This window comes from Mobula hypostoma, chromosome 6 (genome assembly GCF_963921235.1).
Source record: "Mobula hypostoma chromosome 6, sMobHyp1.1, whole genome shotgun sequence".
Classification (NCBI taxonomy): Eukaryota; Metazoa; Chordata; class Chondrichthyes; order Myliobatiformes; family Myliobatidae; genus Mobula; species Mobula hypostoma.
Window position 1 is genome coordinate 147780186 of NC_086102.1, and position 21248 is coordinate 147801433.

General features: G+C 39.0%; 1 protein-coding gene across 1 annotated transcript in view; it reads left to right on the forward strand.

The window, feature by feature from the left end:
• LOC134348491 (serine/threonine-protein kinase 17B-like) overlaps window positions 1-18906 on the forward strand; it is a 29352-nt gene extending 10446 nt beyond the window's left edge. Inside the window, exons 4-7 of the mRNA XM_063051958.1 lie at window positions 2667-2793; window positions 7945-7993; window positions 10339-10518; window positions 17191-18906. Coding sequence (XP_062908028.1) covers window positions 2667-2793; window positions 7945-7993; window positions 10339-10518; window positions 17191-17485 — 651 coding nt within the window. The 3' untranslated portion in view covers window positions 17486-18906. The remainder of the gene's footprint in view (window positions 1-2666; window positions 2794-7944; window positions 7994-10338; window positions 10519-17190) is intronic.
• The last annotated feature ends 2342 nt before the right edge of the window (window positions 18907-21248 follow it).

A 21248-nucleotide genomic window follows, 5' to 3' on the forward strand; every position in this document is an offset into this window, starting at 1 on the left:
CGAAAAACAGAACTCTTAGTAAAGAATATTGTTTATGGTATCTACCTGCCGCCTAACTGTGCGTCATTAATTCAGCCCCTGGAAAATGACATATTATGCTCTTTGAAGACTAAATACCACTCCATTTATGAAACGACTACTGAGCAAAGTTGACTCTGGCAGACCGGTAGAGGAATTTGTGAAAGAATTGCTTTCACTTGTTGTGTCATTTTTTTCTTTATTATCCAAGGGTGAGGCGATCATCAAGTGGGTTAGAGGTTTTTATTTAATCCTAACCTAACCACCTGTGACTTGGAAAAATCACTAATCTGGCACTACACAGGTCCCAATTATTTTGGATTTGTGGTGGTCAACCTGTATTACCGTGCAACATACATTCAGTGGTCACTTTATTAGGTATCTAATAAAATGGCCATTGAGTGTATGCTCATGGTTTTCTTCTGCAGTAGCCCATTCACTTCAAAGTTCGACATGTACATTTGGAAATGCTTTTCTGCACGCCACTGTTGTAACGTGTGATTATTTGAGCTAACTGTCACCTTCCTGTCAGCTTGAACCAGTTTGGCTGTCATTCTCCTCTGACCACTCTTATTAACAAGATGTTTTTGCTCACAGAGCTGTTGCTCACTGGATGATTTTTGTTTGTCGCGCCGTTCCCTGTAAACTCTAGAGACTGGTGTGTGTGAAAGTCCCAGATCAGCAGTCTCTGGTATATTGAAGACACCCCAAATGGCACAGATAATCATTTCAAGGGTGAAGTCACATTTCTTTCCCATTCTGATGTTTGATCTGGAACAACAGCTGAACCCCTTGACCATGCATGGTCTTGTGCATTGAGTTGCTGCCACATGATTTGCTGATTAGCTATTTGCATTAATGAGCAGATGTACCAAATAAAATGGCCACTGAGTGTGTGTGTATATATATATATATATATATATATATATCTATAAAGTTAAAAGTGGATTTGGGTATTAGTAGGCATGATATCCAAGTAGTCCATAAAATCTGTTGATCTGGCAACTGCGAAGCTCTGAGGATGCTGGGTTCTTACAGTAAGTAAGTAATATAAAATGTCTGAAGATCAAGAGGATTTTGTATTGAGGCATTAATAAATTCTATTTATTTAGGTAAAAACTGGTTATTTAGGCAAGGTTACCTAATTAACAAAGAATGTTAAATTCTTTTTTGCCCTATTATTTTGGCATCGTGGGTTAAATGTATTCCTTGTTGAGGTAATTATTGGATTGCATTTGCAAGTGTAATAATTGTAAATCTAAATGAGTAACTGGTAAACCTGATCAGAATCATTTATGTAACTTAGAGATATGTCATTGTGCACTTTTGCTGATGAAATATAAGTAACTGTTGGGTATGGGTAACTTGGACCTCTAAAATAGATTACTCTGACATATATTGCTAAAATGTTTAATTATGTATTTCTAACCTGGATTTTGAAATTCTTTACCAAGCCATTTAAACAAGGCTATTGCTCAGTTATGACTTTCTATAATTGAGAATGTTTCACAATTTTTCAATACAATGTATATATTAGGATATCAACATATTTTCAGGCAATGTCCAGGTGTGCAAGGAATATCAGTCCTTGTGAATCTTCTTGCTGGATATTTTTGTTCTCCACTCTTGGGGTGATAACTATTCTTTGCATCTGTATTCAAAACTGTTTTAAATGTGTTTGCAACAGTGATCTTTTATCAAAAATTCTATAATGCAAGAACATGAGATCCTGTGGTAGTTTACTGAAGATTCTTACTTGAACAATGGATTGTAAGGAAAGAAAATTTGAAGGACCCGTGTATAAAAACTTGAATGGAATTTCTTTTAAGTACTCTGTGGGCTGGATGGCAGTTTGCCATTGAAACATAACAATTGAAGTGGATGCTAGTTTTATGAACTTGCTACTAGATGTCCAGAAAGTAGCTTCTTTTGTCTTGCTTGTTTTGATTTATATGCTTGGGCCTAGCATTTCAGCTAAGGATAATTGGATGATTTCACAAGCCTCAAGTTATGATACCTCTGAATGTGAAGTAAGAAGCTTTATGGTGGTGATGTGACCTTTTACTGCAATGTTATTTAGCTCTTCTATCTATCATTAAATAGGAATCAAATTTATTATCACTGACTTGCTTGTTGTGAGATTTTACTGGGAATCTTACAAATGTGTACAAGAATATAGGTGGTGGGGTGGAGATATGTCTTTATCAAAGGAGGTGTAAGATAGCTCCCACCTTTCGCTAGCTTGCAGGTCACACTTGGGCAAGGTGTAGTACTTGCTTAGCCCCCTGATCAGGGTCATATGAAGCTTTGGGAGCAGCTGGTACATATGACAAGTCCTGGTTATGCGACAACTGATACCAGGGAGAAAATCTCTGAAGAGTATTGATAATGGCTAGGATCACCCATCTAGTAAAGACACTGCCCAGAAGAAGGCAATGGCAAACTACTTATGTAGAAAGATATGCCAGGAACTAACATGATCATGGAGACCATGATCGTCCACATCATGTGGTACAGCACATAAAAAAAGCAAGTTGTATAGTACAAGTAAACCTCTATGATATGTGATTTATAATTTGGCACACATTCATAAATTAATATACAGCATCAAAATAGTAAAATATTAATTTTGGTTTTTTTATATATAGCCACAGAATATCTTGCTAACTAGCACATCGCCATTGGGTGATATAAAGATAGTAGACTTTGGCTTGTCCAGGAGAATTGGAAGTGTTGGTGAATTAAGAGAAATCACAGGAACACCAGAGTACATTGGTAAGATTTTTAAAATTTTTTTTGTGTATCGCTTTCAGATGTATTGAACAAATTTTTTCCTGTTAGTGGGGTGTGCAGGTGCCCACTTTGAATTAAAGTGTTGTCGTGCTATTTCCAGTCTGCATGTTCTTTTGAATATGGCTCCCTGCTGCACTTAAGAGTTTATTTCCAAGAGTACATATTTGATTACATTTTAAAAATTCTTTTGTGGGTTGCAGGCATTGCTAGCAGGAATGTTATTCATTGACCAGTCCTGATTGCCTTTGAAGGAACTCCGAAGTTACTTATGGTGTTCCAGGATTTTAACCCACCCATGATGAAAGATTATTGATATTCCCAAGATACAATGGCATGCATATTTGACAGGGAGTGGGAGGTATCTTGCAGATGGTTTGGCCATATATGCTTAATGCCCTTGTGAGTCTGCTGTCTTGAGTTGCTGTTGAAAAATTCTGGCTGTATGCAATTATGTCAGTAGTAGAGGCCTAATCATTTAAACTTCCAGGTGAATGCAGATAGCATCTTTGTACCATTTATATTAAGCTCCCTAAGTGAGGTTGAAGGTGTAATTTGTATATCCCATGCTTGTCAATGATGAAATACATTCAAGAAATTGAATGATGTCACCACAGGATAACCGGGTTCTGTCTGATTCAAATATTTCTGACCAATACAGATCCCAAGGTTAAATGAAGGTAGAAAGTGATTCAGCAATATTTCTTCTAAATTCACATGAAGCTAATTAGATTCCATCTTGGTTGGAGATGTTTATTCTCTGGTGCATTTATTAAATCAAGTCTGAATTTTGCCAAGGTCTTGCTGCATGTAGTATTCATTTGTCAGGTTATAGGCAGAAACTAGCTCTACAGTTGTCAGCAAATATTCAGCTTTTAACGTTAATGGAGGAAGGGCATGGATCAATGGTGAGGTATAAGATAGTTGGGCCTATTCCCCCGGGGGTGGGGGGGGGGGCTCTTATAACTAGACCATTTTCTTCCAAAGAATTGAAAGCTTCTTATAGAAAACCTGTCTTATTTTTTGAATGGTCACTTGGACAGCGTATATTCAAATGTGGTCAAAATACAAGTAACCTAGAAAATGCTACCTTTTTGTAAACTGAAATTGTTTAAAGCTCTTCTGAGTATAATACGATAAATAACATTTGTTGCTAACCAACCATTGAAAAACAGAATAGGGGCCAGCTGGTGGTGCAATGACATCAGCACCGGATCCCGGAACGGAAGTTCCCGGGTTCGAATCCAGTCGGGGCCACTACCGAGTACGTTTTCCATCCGTGCCGGGTTGGGTGTCAAGATTTCACAAGCTTTGATAGATGCATAGTGGAATGTGTCCCAACTGGTCGCATGATGGCCTGGTATGGAAACACCAATACCCAGAAATGGAAAAGTCTACAGGAGGTGATGGGTACAGTCCAGTCCATCACAAGCAAAGACTTCCTCAACTTTAATATTAATGGTAAGACTCTTGGCAGTGTAGAGGATCTGAGAGACCTTGGGGTCCGTGTCCATAGGACACTCAAAGCTGCTGCGCAGGTTTACAGTGTTGTTAAGAAGGTGTATGGTGTGTTGGCATTCATCAGCCGTGGGACTGAGTTCAAGAGCCATGAGGTAATTTTAAGCTATAAAAGACCTTGGTCAGGCCCCACTTGGGGTACTGTGTTCAGTTCTGGTCACCTCACTACAGGATGGATGTGGATTCTGTAGAGAGAGTGTAGAGGAGATTTACAAGGATGTTGCCTGGATTGGAGGGTGTACTTTATGAGGGTTGGTTGAGTGAACTTGGGCTTTTCTCCTTGGAGCGACGGAGAATGAGAGGTGACCTGGTAGATGTGTATAAGATGATGAGAGGCATTGATCGTGTTGATAGCCAGAGGTTTTTTCCCAGGGCTGAAATAGCTAACATGAGGGGGCATAGTTTTAAGATGCTTGGAAATAGGTACCGAGGGGATGTTAGGGGTAAGTTTTTCACACAGAGAGTGGTGGGTGCATGGAATGGACTGCCAGTGGCAGTGGTGGAAGCGGATATAATAGGGTCTTTTAAGAGCCTCTTAGATACATGGAACTTAGAAAAACAGAGGGCTATGCACTTGGGAAATTCTAGGCAGTTTTTAAGAGTAGGTTGCATGGTAGGCACAACATTGTGGGCCGAAGGGCCTGTAATGTGCTGTAGATTTCTATGTTCTATGTTCTATCACAACTCGACCTCGTAATAAAAAAAAGGGACAAATACTGCGAAAGTGTCTGTGTGAGGAGTGGTGCTACACAGTCTCTCTCTCGCCCCGCACCTTGTAAAGGCCTGAAAAAGACATCATCGTGCACAGGCGGACGCACACACATGCACGCCAAAAAAAAAAGAAAAATAGAATAGAACTTTGTTGTAATTGCTGAAGACAAGATTGCAGTGCTACTCCAATCCGTGAAAAATAGATGTTCCAATGCATGTGGTACACCTTAATAATTAAACAAAAAATACCCATATTCACATGCAGCAAGTGACTTCAATAGTCCATAACACTCAAAGGCCATTGGCAAGCCAGGGTGTAGCATTATTCAGTTGCACAACGACCCTCAGGAAGATGCTGTTATTCAGTCTTGCTGTCTTGTATCTGTTTCTCCTGCTGGATGTCAGGAAATTGAACAGAGAGTATCTGGGTCTTTAATGATGTTACAAGTGTGTTGTAGGCAATGAGAGTTATAGATCAGGGGTCCCCAACACAATATTCTTGCGGACCGGTGGGGGGGGGTAAGGTTGCCAACGGACAAGAGTAGCAGTTAAATACGTTGTGCTTACCCCGAGGAAAAACTGACTACCATGACCATGAAGCCTTGCGCGGGCACCCGTGTGCACATTTGTGACGTGTATGTGCCAATTTTTTTCTACAAATCATTTTTGGCGATTCTGTTCAGTGAAACTACACTGTACATACATTATTTCTACTTTATGTAGGCTGTGTATTGATCATATCATTCCTGCTTTTACTATGTATTAGTGTTATTTTAGGTTCTATGTGTTATTTGGTATGATTTGGTAGGTTATTTTTTGGGTCTCGGAATGCTCAAAAATTTTTCCCATATGGTAATTGCTTCTTTGCTTTACTCCATTTCGGCACGAAAGGTTTCATAGGAATGCTGTACCTCAGCGGGAAGAAATATGGAACAAGGGCGGTCCCGTCTGGGACAAACCAATTTAGCCCAGTGTACGGGATGTCCCGGCTAATCAGCCTTAATACAGGACAGTTGGCAACCCTGGGGGGTGGGGGGTGTTAATCACGACCGGAATATAGGTGATTAGTCAACTGTACGTCACTTATAAGTGGCTAATACACTCAATTTCATTTCTAAAAGGGTTTATCTAACGAATTTAATATTAAAAACACAGCGTATATTTTTCTCACATGAATATAGTGATAAGTCAGTTATAAGTCACTTATAAGTCAATAGCATCATAACATTTTAAGTAACGTTTGGATATTAAACACACAGCACAATATTTTCCCCCGTATGAACATATAAAATCATTGCAACACACCAATATCGCTGAATCAGTGGGAGCCCTGGGCTTGTTTCCCTGCAACAACATGGTCCCATTGAGGGGTGATGGGAGACAGCGATACTCGAAGGGGGTTCCTTATGTCCAGTCTATTCTGCAGTTTAGTTTTCGTTGCATTCATTGCAGAAAACCCAGCTTCGCAGAGATATGTTGGAAATGGAGCAACGTTTTTCAGTGCTTTCGTGGCTATCTCAGGATATTTAGCCTTGACTTTGATCCAGAATGCCGGCAGAGATGTTATGTCAAACATACTTTTCAGCCCGCCGTCATTTGCAAGCTCGAGGAGTTGATCTTCTTCCTGCGCTGACATGGACAACGCGTGCGTAATGACCTTGCATGCGTTCAAGCTCATCAGTGGGCGTGACAGGGAATGAGGAAAGGTGCAGCTGACTCATATCGCCAAATCATATCGTTTCCTCGCAGCCCGGTGGTTGGGGACCACTGTTATAGATTGTCTCCAGTTTTGGTAGTTAAGTTCTAGTGATGCGCTGAGCTGTCCTAATCACCCGTTGGAGTACTTTGTGATCTGTCTTGCTGCAGCGTGAGTACTACACTGTCATTCCATATAAATCATCGCACATCAATAAAAGTTGGCCAGCAATTTTAAGCACCACAGGAAGTATAATCTGGTATGGTTCATATTTCAGATATTGTGACCAAATTTGTTGTGTTGCTTTTTTATACAATCCTTTTTTAAATTCTCTATCTTCAGCAGTGAAAACTATCATAGAATTTATGGTGTCTTTCTTGCAAAAAAGATTTTGATGTAAATGACAAGTACTATTTTCTCTTCCTCAAGTTAGTGGTAAGATACTAAAATACTGCAGAGTTGAAATGAATGTGTTCTGATGCAGGGTCATTGACCTGAAACGTGATTCAGTTTCTTTTTACAGGTGCTATCTGATGTAGAGAGTATTTCCGACACTCTTTGTTTTTACTTTCGATTTCTAACTTCTGCAGTTCTGGTTTTCTAATTAATATCCTCTAGATTTGGAAATACCTCCTTCAGAGAGTATGTTTTTCCTTAATTAAGCTGAGGTAATAAATCTTGTGTATCTGTTTCAAATATCTAGTCACTGGTGGTGCTGAGAAGATAGAAACAAACACAGTTTGAACTATCCCAGCAACAAACTAACATTGATGTGTTGGACGGTTTTATTTTGCTAATCTTCTTTGCTGTGAATCCTTGGGCTGCAGTAATTTTGCAGTTTGCTGATTTATGTCAGCAAACTTGTTCACTGTAGGAGTCTTGGGGCTTTCATAAACCCCTTTACTGCTTCTCTTGCCAGCAGGTCACCACTTTTCTTAGCCATTGCTGTCTAAACAAAAATTCCTCTTTGATGCAGTCCCTATTTAACTTTGCAGCAGCAACTAGCACTCAAAGCTAGAGAAGAACTGATGTTTTGAGGCATTGTATATTGAGACATTAAACTATTCTTAATGAGAGGAGGGTTAAAACAAATTTCTATCGGTGGGATGCTTATATAAAGAGAAGATTTTTTTCCGACCTTTGACTTTGTATTCCAAAAGGTTCAAATGATCATTTTATAACCTGCTCATAATCTTCTTTTTCTTTGGCAGCCCCTGAAATCTTGAACTATGAACCAATCTCTACAGAAACAGACATGTGGTATGTTAATAGTAACATAGGGGTAAATTGTTTGCCTTGTATTCAAGAAAGAAGTGAGCTAAATTTAATGTATGGTAAATATCTGCATTTATAGCTGTCGAAGCCAAAAAATGGCAGACATTTCAGTATTACCAACCTCATGTGATCTCTTGAAGGTCCAATATTGACATCAGTCCTTCCATTTCTAAACTTTTGCCTCCACACTGGAATGGAGCTACAACTTGAAAGTCATTAGTGTTTGAATTTAAGAGTGCTATTTGTTTACCACTCAGATTTTCTCAAGAATTAACTATAGTGTTGCTCTTTAACTATTCAGTATATCTTGCCTTTCATTTATTTTATTCACTCATAACTGTAAAACCATAAGATATAGGAACAGAATTAGGCCATTTTGGCCCATCAAATCTGCTCAGCCATTTCATCATGATGGCTGATCCATTTTCCTTCTCAGCCCCAGTCTCCTGCCTTCTCCCTATATCCCTTCATGCCCTGACTAATGAAGAATCTACCAACTTCTGCCTTAAATATCCCCTTTATCTTGGCCTCCACAGCCACCTGTGGCTATGGCTTTCACAGTTTCGCCACTCTCTGGCTGAAGAAACTCTTGCTTATCTCTGTTCTAAAAGGACACCCCTCTATTCTGAGGCTGTGTCCTCTAGTTTTAGACTTGCCCACCATAGGAAGCATCCTCTCCACATCCACTCTATCGAAGCCTTTCAAAATTCGATAGGTTTCAATGAGGTCACGTCTCATTCTTCTAAGTTACAGTGATTACAGACCCAGAGCCATCATATGCTCCTTATATGACAATCCATTCAATCCCAGAATAATTTCTGCGAAACTCCTTTTAACCCTCTCCAATGTCAGCACATTTCTTTCTTAGAAAGGGGGGCCAAAACTGCTCACAATACTCAAAGTGAAACGTCACCACTGATTTATAAAGCCTTACTTTTATATTTTAGTCCACTACAGACTCAACCTGCAAATTAACCTTTAGTGAATCCTACACAAAGACTTCCAAGTCCCTTGGCATATTGGATTTTTGAATTTTCTCTCCATTTAGAAAATAGTCAACCCCTTCATTTCTTCTACCAAATTGCATGACCATACACTTTCTGACACTGTATTCCATCTGTCATTTCTTTGCCCATTGTCCTAATCTGTCTAAGTCCTTCTGTAGCTTCTCCAGTTCCTCAAAACCACCTGCCCCTCCTCCTATCTTTGTGTCATCTGCAAACTTGGCCACAAAGCAATCAATTCCATCAACCAAGTCATTGACATATACATAAAAAGAAGTGGTCTGAACACAGACCTCTCTGGAACATCACTAGTCATTGTCAGCCAACCCAGCCAATGTTTTATCCATGCTGGTATCTTTCCTGTAATACCATGGTCTCTTAATTTGTTAAACAACCTCATGTGTGGCACCTTATTAAAGGCCTTCTGAAAATCCAAGTACTTAACATCCACTGATTCTTCTTTGTGTATCCTGCTTGTTATTTCTTCAATGAAATCCAACAGATTTGTTAGGCAAGATTTTCCCTTAAGGAAATGGTGCTGACTATGACCTATTTTATCATGTGCCTCCATGTACCCTGAAACCACATCCTTAACAATTGACTCCAACATCCTCCTAACCACTCAAGTCAGACTAATTGGTCTATAATTTCCTTTCTTCTGCCTCTCCCTTCTTGAAGAATGGGGTGACATTTGCAATTTTCAATTTCTCCAGAGCCATGCCAGAATCTAGTGTTTCTTGCTTTGTGTGTATGTTCTATTTAATAAGAAGCTGATAGCTCTAATTTTAAATGTGCACAGAGAGCCTACCAAAGATTTTTGTTTCCTAAAAATGCTGCTAGTTTCCTTGCAGGATTTATGAATTTTGACCATTTTCAATCTTTGTTAATAATAATCAGTGATTCATCAAGCCTTTGATAGCTTGCATAAATGTTCAGAATAACAGTGAGCAAGTTGTCTGAAGCAAATGCTGTAAATCCAGCTATTATTCCCTAAGATGCATAATGTCCAAGTATGTAGTTATGACTATGCAATAGCCCCTAGTTAATTTATTTGAAGAACTGATTTTTTAAAACCTTAATTGAACATTTGTTCATTAATGTATTTCCTCATCTAGCATTGTAATGTAAGATAGTACAGGTCAATAAACAAATTTGCTGTACTCTGTTTAAAACTGGAAGCAGTTATTTTGAAGTTCTTGTAATTGTGGCATTTCAATGAGATGTCAATACCAGAAATTACACAATGCATAAACTTTCAGTTTGCATTAAGATGGGCCATAAATGGTTGTAGATTCTGATTGATGAACATTTTCTTATGATTTACAGGAGCATAGGAGTGTTGGTATACATGATGCTGACAGGGGAGTCACCATTTCAGGGCAAAGATAAACAAGAAACTTTCCTTAATATCTCGCAAGTTAATGTTGATTATTCGGATAAAACATTTGAAGGCATCTCCAAAACTGCAATTGAATTTATTCAACAGCTTCTAGTCAAGAAACCAGAGTGAGTATGCAGTTTGAATAAAGGAAGTGGTCAATTATTTTGGAGTTTCTTTTTCTCTAGCAAAACTAACTTGTTAATTTAAACATTTTAACAACCTTCATAAAGGAATATTAGCATTGAATTGCTGTTTTGTTTCATTTATTAAATCACATTAAGTGTTCCATCATGAACTACATTTCAAGCAGTACCATTAGTGAGAGAGAACATTTTTGTGGAAGAGAACAAATTTCACTTAGGACATCTTTTGCCATTTACAGATTTTCAGGAAGCTGAGAATGTTGTATTTTGGCATTAGTACTACTTTGTTGCATTTTAGCTTTCTCAAATCTGTAGGTTTTTCTGCTTTTCAATGTTTTCTAACAAAACTTCATGCTTTACTGTTTGGTGTCTATATGAAAGGTACATTTTCTAATAATGGATCTCTTTGTATTTATGCTCAATTTCTTTTGATAATACTCAGCTAAATCTGTAGAAGGATGGTTGAATTATGTGAATACTAGGATTTAATAGAAATAATGTATAGTGTACAGCTGGACAGCATATACAGGAATAATCTAAACCTATGGAATAGTGAGGAGTTACATGCCCTGAGTTTCTGAGAAAGTTGGGGTGGATACTGGTCCTAGAGCATATCATATGGATCTGGGATAGAGGTCCTAGAGTTCAATCATATGGATCTGGGATAGAGATTATATGGTGGCAGTTGAAAGCAAGGATCTTCTGGTTGTGCCTGGCAAAATTTGGAGGTCAATTCTTGTTACAGGGGAGCATTTAATCACTGTTTAAGATGTGTGTTAGTGAGGAAGAGTGAGGGAACACTAGGGATACATTTTGGGAGTCATTGTTTATGACAGAACATTGCTTAGAAATGAAAGTACAACTTGAGATTTTCTGGGAGCATCATTGGTGTTGGGAGATGTGTATATCTAGATATGGAATTTTGAGTTTCAAAGGATCAGGAAACCTGTGGAGACAGCACTGGATGTGATGAGTGTTGGTAATTTTGGAGATTTGGAAGTGGATGGAGGCTATTCCAGAGTTAATGGTAGTTAGTGAAAGGTTGCGTCTGGGGGGAAAAGGATTGAAAGCAGAATCTCAGGTCAGAGTTATTGGTCCACTCTCAGTATGGAGTCTACATTTACCTGACTAAGAATTTCCTAACCAACATACACAAAATGCTGGGGGAACTCAGCAGGACAGGAAGCTTCTACAGAAATAGATAAACAGTCAATGTTTCGGGCTGAGACCTTTCTTCAGGACTGTGAAAGAAGGGGGAAGATGCCAGAATAAAAATGTGGGGCACGGGAAAGATACTAGCTGGAAAGTGATATGTGAAGCCAATTGGGTAGGAAAGGTCAAGGGGTGGAGAAGCAAGAATCTGAATGGAGAGGAGAGTGGACCATAGGAGTAAGGTAAGGAGAGGGGATCCAGGGGGAAGTAATAGGCAGGTGAGAAGAAGTAGAAGGTCAGTGTGGGGAATAGAGGAATGATTTCCCTTTTTTTCATTCCATTTAATTCTGCATTAATTGGAATTGTTGATTTGCATTTTGGGAGTGGGGTTGCAGTGAAATTTTTTTTATCCCTATCTGTAAAAGGTCAAAATCTTTTTGATCTTCTTAAAAGATATATATCCTTTGTTATGCGTGAAGATACTTTTAAGCAAGTGATACCTTTTGATTACTAGTAAATTTCTAACTGATCAGTGATAGGTTGTTCAGTTGTATTCCTCTTGCCTACTTAAGCTAGGTTAAATACTTGCATTGCAATTTTGCCAGTCATGCAACCAGGTGTTCTCACTTGCATTTCTTATTGAACTGTTATCATGGTTCAGTTTGCCAGAATTTCTGAATTTAAAGTAAATTTCAAAGTAAGTGTATGTCAGCATATACAACCCTGAGATTTGTGGTCTTGCAGGCATACTTAATCTATAGAATAATAAATGTAACAAAATCAATGAAAGACTGCCCAGCTTGGACATTCAACCAGAGTGTAGAAGATAACAAACTGCAAATACAAAAAGAAAGAAATAATAATAATAGATAAATATCAAAAACATGAGATGAAGAATCCTTGAAAGTAAGACCATTGGTTATGGGAACAGTTCAATGATGGGGTAAGTGAGGTTGAGTGAAGTTATCCCCTTTGGTTCAAGAGCCTGATGGTTGAGGGTTAATATCTGTTCCTGATTCTGGTGGTGTGAGTCCTGAGGCTCCTGTGCCACCTTCCAGATGCAGCAGCGAGAGGAGGGCATACCCTGGGTGTTGGGGGTCCCTGATGAATGGATGCTGCTTTCCTACAACAGGGTTTCATGTAGATGTGCTCAATGGTAGTGAGGGCTTTACTCGTGATGGACTGGGCCATATCCACTATTTTTTTTAGGATTTTCCATTCGAGGGCATTGGTGTTTCCATACCAGGCTGTGATGCAGCCAGTCAATATCCTCTCCACTACATATTTATAGAAGTTTGTCAAAGATTCAGATATCATGCTGAATCTCCACAAACTCTGGAGGTAAAGAAACTTCCATGCTTTCTTCTTAACTGCACTTGCGTGCTCGGCCCAGGAGAGGCCCTCTGAAATAATAACACCCAGCAATTTTAAGTAGCTGGCCCTCTGTTTCTGTTCTCCATTGAGGACTGGGTCATGGACCTCTGGTTTCTTCTCTTGAAGTCAATATTAAGCTCCTTGGTCTTGCTGATATTGAGGAAGAGGTTATTGTTATGGCACCATCAGCCAAATTTTCAATCTCCCTCCTATATGCTGATTATCACCACCTTTGATTCAGCCTACAACAGTGGTGTCATCAGCAAACTTGAATATGGCATTGGAGCTGTGTTTAGCCACACAGTCATAAGCGTAAACAGAGTAGAGCAGGGGCTAAGCACACAACCTTGTGGTGTACCTGTGCTGATGGAGATCGTGGAGGAGATGTTGTTGCCAATCCGAACTTACCGGGTTCTACAAGTGAGGAAATCGAGGATCCAGTTACATGAGGAGGTATTGAGACCAAGGTTTTGGAGGTTATTGATTGGTTTTGAGGGGATGATGGTATTGAATGTTGAGCTGTAGTCGGTAAAGAGCATCTTGATGTATGTATCTTTGCTGTTGAGATGTGAGGAGCCAGGATTGAATGAAAATCCAGTGAGATGACATCTGCTGTGGATGTGTTGCTCTTGTAGGCAAATTGAAGTAGATCTAAGTTGCTTCTTAGGCAGGAGTTGATATGTTTCATCAGCAGCCTCTCAAAACTACTGCATGAGAGTCATTGAGGCAGGTCACCACGTTTTTCTTGAAGCAGGTGGGTACCTCAGACTGCTGAAGCGAAAGGTTAAAGGTCTCGGTGAACATTCTAGCACTGGGTCTTTAGTACTTGGTACCCCATCTGGGCTGGATGCTTTTTGTGGGTTTGGCCTCCTGAAGGCTGCTTTCACATTGGCCTCAGAGAGTGATATCGTAGGATCATTGGGGGCTGTGGGAGTTTATGATGGTTCCTCCATGTTTTGAGGATCAAAGCAAGCATGGAAGACATTCAGCTCATCTGGAAGTGAAGCCCTGCTGTCGCCTATGTCACCTGATTTAACTTTATAACAGGTGATGGTATTCAAGCCCTGCCACAACTGTTGAGCATCCTTAATTGATTCTAGTTTTGTCTGGAATTGCTACTTTTTCCATGAGATAGCCTTCTGGAGATCGTACCTGGACCTCTTGCAACTTCCTTGGTCACCAGACTTGAATGCATCTGGTCTGGCTCTCAGCAGATTGTGGATCTCGTGATTCTGATTGAGGAAGGCTGAATGATTCTGTGGGGACACACTTGTCTACAACTGTTTTACTAAAATCTGTTACAGCCATGGTGTATTCATTCAGATCTACAGAAGAGTTCTTGAACACAGCCTAGTCCTCTGACTTGAAGAAATTCCATAGCCACTCCTGTGCCCACCTCTTCGTTATCCTAATCTCTGGAGCTTTGCTGTTTAGACTCTGACTCTCTGCAGGTAGTAGAAGGATAGCTAAGTGATCCAATTTACTGAAATGCAGTCTGGGCGTAGAACGGTAGGCATTCTTTAACTTAGTATAGCGGTGGTCTAGTGTGTTGGGATCTGTCGTGCTGCATGTTTTATGCTGATGGTAATTGGCCAGGGTTTTCTTCAAACAAACCTAGTGGAAGTCCCCAACTATGATTTGAATTGCATTGTGGTGGACTGTTTCTTGTTTGGAGACAGCATCATGTAGAATCTCAAGTGCTTGATTATGGTTGGCTGCTGGTGGTATGTAAATTGTGGTTAGGATTATGGAGGAGAACCCCTTGGGTAAATAGAACGGATGGTATTTAACTGTTGGGTGCCCAAGGTTGGGGGACCATAAGTTCGACAAAACCACTGCATCGGAGCACCGCTGAGAGTTTATCATGAAACACACACATCTGCCTTTTCCCTTTTCTGAATCAGCAGTTCAATCCATTCAGTAAATTGGTTTGACCGCTGAGTTTCTCTCAGGCATAGAGTACAACAGTCACTCATTCCCCTCTGATACGGCAATCTTGCCCTTAGGCCCTCAATTTTGTTCTCTAGCGACTGCACATTTGCTAACAAGATGCTGGGTAGAGAGGCCTCATCCCTCTGCATTTCAGTCTGGTTTGAAGTCCCCTTTTTCTGCCTCGCTTCCAGCCATGGCAATGAACCTTTGTTGGTTTAAAGGTGCCATATCTTCTGGTCCGCCGAGACTGTCAGATGAATATGAGATCTATAGATCATTAAGTTGATATAAAAGTACATTGGTTCGAGGGAGATTACATGCTGCAGATTGCAGTGAGTAATTCGAAAGAGGGATATTTAAAAGTATAAGACAACGGGGTGACCTGTTGGGGCACCCTTTGAGAGAAGGGTAGTGCAGTCTGATGTGACCAGAATGAACATTAAATTTTCCTGAATGCTATTGCTTTGCTTTGGAAACTGAAGTAGAAAACCTCAGTTTATTAAAGAAGAACAACGCGTAGCAAAGCAAATATAGCTGCTCCTCATTTAACGAAGGACACTTTTGATGGCATTATTTCTGGTTTATCTGCCACCCTTGTGCCTCTCGTTGTCATTCTGGAGACATGCAGCCCTTTCATTCCCCCGTCTCTTCATCTCGTCTGCTGTTTGTTGTTTGTCTCTGATCCTGGAGACGTGCATGCCTGTCCTCCTCTGTGTCATCTTCTCTCATCGTTTTTTGTCCTGACTCTTTGATCCTGGAGTCATGCGGCCCTGGCATCATCCGATTCTTGTTCTCTCCTTCTCCTTGCTGCTTCCCGACGAAGTTTGGCGTCATCTCTTGTCCATAACGTCCCCCTTCCGCTTCCATGCAGCATAATTAGGCTGACCATTTTTTTTTACCCTAATGCTGGATAGAAGATACGAAGCAGTAACACCAAAGGATGCTGATTATTCTTGATGATGTGGTTGGGACTCTCCTAAGTGGACGTGATATAGTCACTGCTGTCTTTTGACTGCAGCAAAGGGTTTTATGAGTGTCTCGAAGTATGTCATTACAATAAGATTTAATTATCTCTTATTGATGGGTGGCAGTTAGATCTGTCCCAATCCTGCACATGCTGATGATGGTGATTAGCAGAATGTGACCCCATGAAATAAGGCTGCCCTGCCCTTTTGCTCTGGTAGGTGTCGCAGCTGAGACTGGCCGTGCGCACGTGTCGGGCTGTCGTGTCCCAATTTCCATGATGGCCGATCGGGTCTCTGGTTAAAAGGGAGCCTGTTTATTTTGGCAAATGAGCAATTTTATACGAATATATAACCCTGAACTTTGCCTGGATTCTGTAAGTTAGTGCATTTTAATTCGATTTAGCCAAAAAAAGTGCCACTGTAATGCACCATTTGCACTAATTGGAGGTCACAAACAGACAGACAGAGCATGAGAGTTTCAGAAGCATTGTCCGCAGCTCACAGAACATTGGTGTCGTTCACTTGTGCCATCATGACAAATTCAACAACGTGCAGGGTAAGAACGTAAGATTATTAAATGGGAATGGTCTGTTCAGCCCCTTGAGACTACTCTGCCTTCAGTAGGATCCTCCATTATTGCTGGATTATCTTTATGACTTTTGGGGGATGTAACAAGGAAGATGGATTTCCTCTCTTTAAAAGGTCATCTGTAATATTTCAAACCAATTCATCCAGTTCGTCTTCCCTAGAGTTACTCCTATTATTTGGCCATATCTACTTATTGCTCAAGATAAATAAATGGTTCTGGCTTGAGGAGATGCATTTAAACAATTCAAAGAAATTACATTGTTACCATTTTGTTAAACCTCTGACAATTTAAAGGAATTATATTTATTTTCAGTTCAGTTTGTGAATTTGGTGGATTATTTGTTTTTTAAACAAAAGGAAAAGTACCCAACTACAGGTTAAGTAATCTGTGTAATCAATGTAGAGTTGTGCATTTAAAAATCATTCATATAACTAATTACTCTATTTAACTAGTTTAGTTAATTAATCTGCCCTGGAATTGCTCTTCAACTAGTTTAAGGTGTATATGTATAACAGTTTATTTTTAATATGACCCTGAAAGCTACTCAATTAGTTATAATCTGTTATTACAAAAGGTGAATTTATAATTTCTACATACTAAAGATACTAATTAATAAATAACAACATTCTATTTATCTTGAAGGTACCGATCAAGTGCTGAAGCGTGTCTTTCTCATCCTTGGCTGCAAACAGAGGAGATGATGAATAACCCAATACCAGAAATTGCACCATGTGTTTCACTGATGGGGATGCAGTCCATTAAGTCTTCAGAGGAGAAGAATCCCATTCGATCACCCACATTTGGGTCAGGCAGACATTTGAACAAAGAAAATATTTCTGAAGAATCATCCATTGTTCCCAAACGTTTCCGGTTTGATGATTCTTACAAAAATTGTCATGATATTACAGAGAATTGGTATTCTGAAACTGGTGTATAGATAGTTGCAGGTATTAGGGCACTTTGGGGAAGACATTTGCATTTATGCATTGGTCTTAACACTTTATAAAAATAATTCTGATATATATAACATGTTGGTACAAATGCCTCCATGTTGAATTCCATCTGTGACTCTTGATGGCCATTGCCTAGCTAGCATGTTCAATTATTTTTTTAAAGGCATTTATATGGGGCAGTAATTATTGATTTGCACTAATCTCAATGGCTCAAAAATTATAAAAAAATATTTTAATAAGATGAGCTAAAATTGCTGTTATGCTTAGGATAATAAGGACCAATGAAAGCAATGTTTTGGAAGTTAAATGTTAACTTAATTCATTGTGCTTTAATAATTCATATAGTACCTAGGTATCAATACTACCAGGGGTGATTTCATGTAATAGAGAAATATGACGAGGGCCAGTGAATATTAGTGAATCCTTAAATACAAATAGTTATTCAGAACATTTTACAGAAGCATCTGCACTAAGAAGAAGTAATTGTTAAAGACGTAATTTAGAAACTTAATGTTTAAGTATTTTCACAGGTTGATTAAAAACTTAAATATGTTGGAAGCTATTAGGTTTGGGTTTAAAGTTTAAGTTCTTCAAGGAGTCGAACTTACAGTGATTCTCTGTAGATAGAATTGGTGTTGCAAACTGTACATATTATATTTGACTTTTATAACAGGTCATGAAAATTTGCATAAAATGCAAAATAAATTATGAAGTTATTTAACCAGTTCCATGGCCAGGGTTTTATACTTGTCCACTCAGGAGATTCAGTCTGCTGTACTGTATAAGAGAAATTACATAGACTGAATGCAGAGGTAAAAATCCCTGGCATCCATATCCAACTGTTTGGAATAACTCTCAGCTATTTCTAAAGGAAGTCTTGAAATTGTTATCCTAATTTTTGTTGCATGTGATGATTTACCACATGATGATTAAACTGGAGGAATAAATGTTAAAAATATTTAGACCCCTTTTTTACATGTATTTACATCAATTTTTACTTGGTTTTATCCTGGAGGTGTATGACATTAAATATTTTTTTGAAGTAATGAATGACATTTTAAGTAATCTGTAACAAATATTAAAATTATTTGGGACTATTACTTTCATATTTATAAATGGAGATTTTAATTACAGAGATAAGAGTTTTATGTTTTTAAATATCCTATCAAAACTTCATATAAATATTCAGGAAGCCAGAATCCTAGCTTAAGGTACAGAATAAGTGGGAGAAGACTTTTTTAATGGCTGCTATTATCGGCCGTGACATTTCTGTAACCTTGGAAAAATATTTTCTTAATATGGTGTAATCTGATGATTAAATCTGGTGATTGAGTATTGATACCCATGGTTGGAAATTATTTATTTTCTTAAAGTGCTGAAAATTGTAATAAAATCAGTTCCTTGAGGATCATTTTGCAGTTTATTTATTTACAGCAGTTCTCAAGCAAAATATTTCCAGTTTATAACATTTCTTTTCCTTTTGAAGTGTTACTTCATGTTTTTCTGCAGCAACTTTCTATATTACATCGTGGTTTTAAACCAAAAGCAATTAAAGAGTCAGCCAATAATCTCCATAGCAGCCATGTGTAATAATTTAATATAGTAGAAGAATGTTGGAATACCCAGCAGAGTGAGCAATATCTGAACAGTGAAACAAATAGCACTTCAGTTCAATGAAACCTTCATTTGAATTATGTCATGGTTATTTTTGTTCTTGTGCCTAGAGAATCAAGTATCAAGTACTTCAGAACCTCAGTTGTCAACACTTGGAAAATTTTAATCTAAAACTTACACTTAAGATAAAGATCATATCTTAAAAAAGATCAAAGTCACAATAGCGGATGAAGCAAGGCATTAAACTATGTCTTTAATTTCCAAGGAGCCAGTTAGCTTTATGAACTTTTACTAAATTCTTGTGGCAAGTAATCTTGAATTAAGTAAATAGAATTAATTTGATTTATCTTTCAAATGCCTAATTTTAAATTTGATGTTTAAGAAGTTGGAGACTAAAATCAAGCACAACACAAACAAAATGCTGTAAGAGCTCAGACAGCATCTATGGAGGGGAATAAACAGTCGATGTTTTGAGCCAAGATCCTTCATCAGGACTGGAAAGAAAGGAGGCAGAAACCAGAATAAGAAGGTGGAGGAGGGGAAGGAGTAGAAATTGACAGGTGGGTGGATGGGAGACAGGAATGAATTAAGAAGCTGGGAAGTTGTAGATGGAAGAGGTAAAGGGCTGAAAATAGAAGGAATCTGATAGGTGAGGACAGTGGACCATGGAAGAAAGGGAAGGAGGAAGGGCACCAAAGGTGATGCCAGGTGTGGAGGAGAGAAGGCATGAAAGGGGGACCAGAAGAGCAATGGAAAATACGAGAATTAGTGGTGGTGGTGGGGGGGGGGGGGCGAAGAAATCAATAATGGACATGCTATCAGGTTGTAGGCTAACCAGACAGAGTATGATGTGTTACTCTCCCGATCTAAATTTGGCCTCATTGTAGTAGTAGAGGAGACTGCAGATAAACATGTCAAATTAAAATGGGTGCCCATTGAGAGATCCCGCATTCTGTGGAGGATGGAACAACTGTACTCCATGAAGTGGTTCTCCGAACCTGCACTGGGTCTCGCTGATCATACAGGAGGCCACACTTGGAACACCAGGTATAATAGATAGACCTGACGGTTTTGCAGGTGAAGCGTTGCCTCACCTGGAAAGATTGATTGGGACCCTGAACAATGGTGAAGGAGGAGTTGTAGCCCCACCCCCCCACCCTTTTACTCTGGTTTCTGTCCCCTTTCTTTCCAATCCTAATGAAGGGTCTTGGCTTGAAAGATTGACTGTATATTTCCTCTATAGATGCTGCCTGATTTGCTGAGTTTCTCCAGCATTTTGTGTGCATTACTCAGGATTTCCAGCACCTGCAGCATCTCGTGTGTTTATAACTGAAATCAATGTTGCTTTGAAGTCTCAAGCTTGGTGTATATGAAACTAACGTAGATGTGGGGGCACACATTTTGAACCATGTATTAGGCCAAATTTAGCAGGAAGGACAATGGGAATTGGCAAATGTTATTTGTTGTTGTTGAGTCGAGTCCAACTCTCCATGACCTCATGGACCATAGGGTTTGATACTGCTGCTGCATAGGTTGGGACCTGGCTGGGTTTGAATCTGCCTTAAAGTCCAGTGCTGATGCCACTATGCCACCAGCTGGCCTGGCAAATGTTATACCCAATATATTTGCCAAGAACTTTTAAATTTTCATTTCTCTAAAGAAATTGTTAATAATTGAGGCACTAGGTGAGTTGCTTTCTGATCAACTGAAATGAAATATGTTTTGAACAACTACATTATACTTGGATTAAAAACTGGTTAAGAGAAAGGAAATTGTCACTTTGCCATAATGTGTAGCATAGTTTTATTGCATAGTGCCTGTATGATATCTTTACAATCACTCGATTGATTTCTGTTTATATTTACCTTCAATGAACTGCACAGCATATTATAGACTCGTAGACAACAGTTTATCAGATCACTGGCATTTATCATTATCCACCTCTTCCACCACTCATTCAAAAATTCAAAAACTGCTGAGCAGTTTTTAAAAAAAATTCGCACAATAAATAAATATGACATGGATTAGACGGGATAACAATTGTGACAAGCATGGACTAAATAGATGAAAAGTCTCTAATGTAAATTTCTTACTCTTGAAGTTAGGTACAGGATTAGACAAAGGTTCCCAACC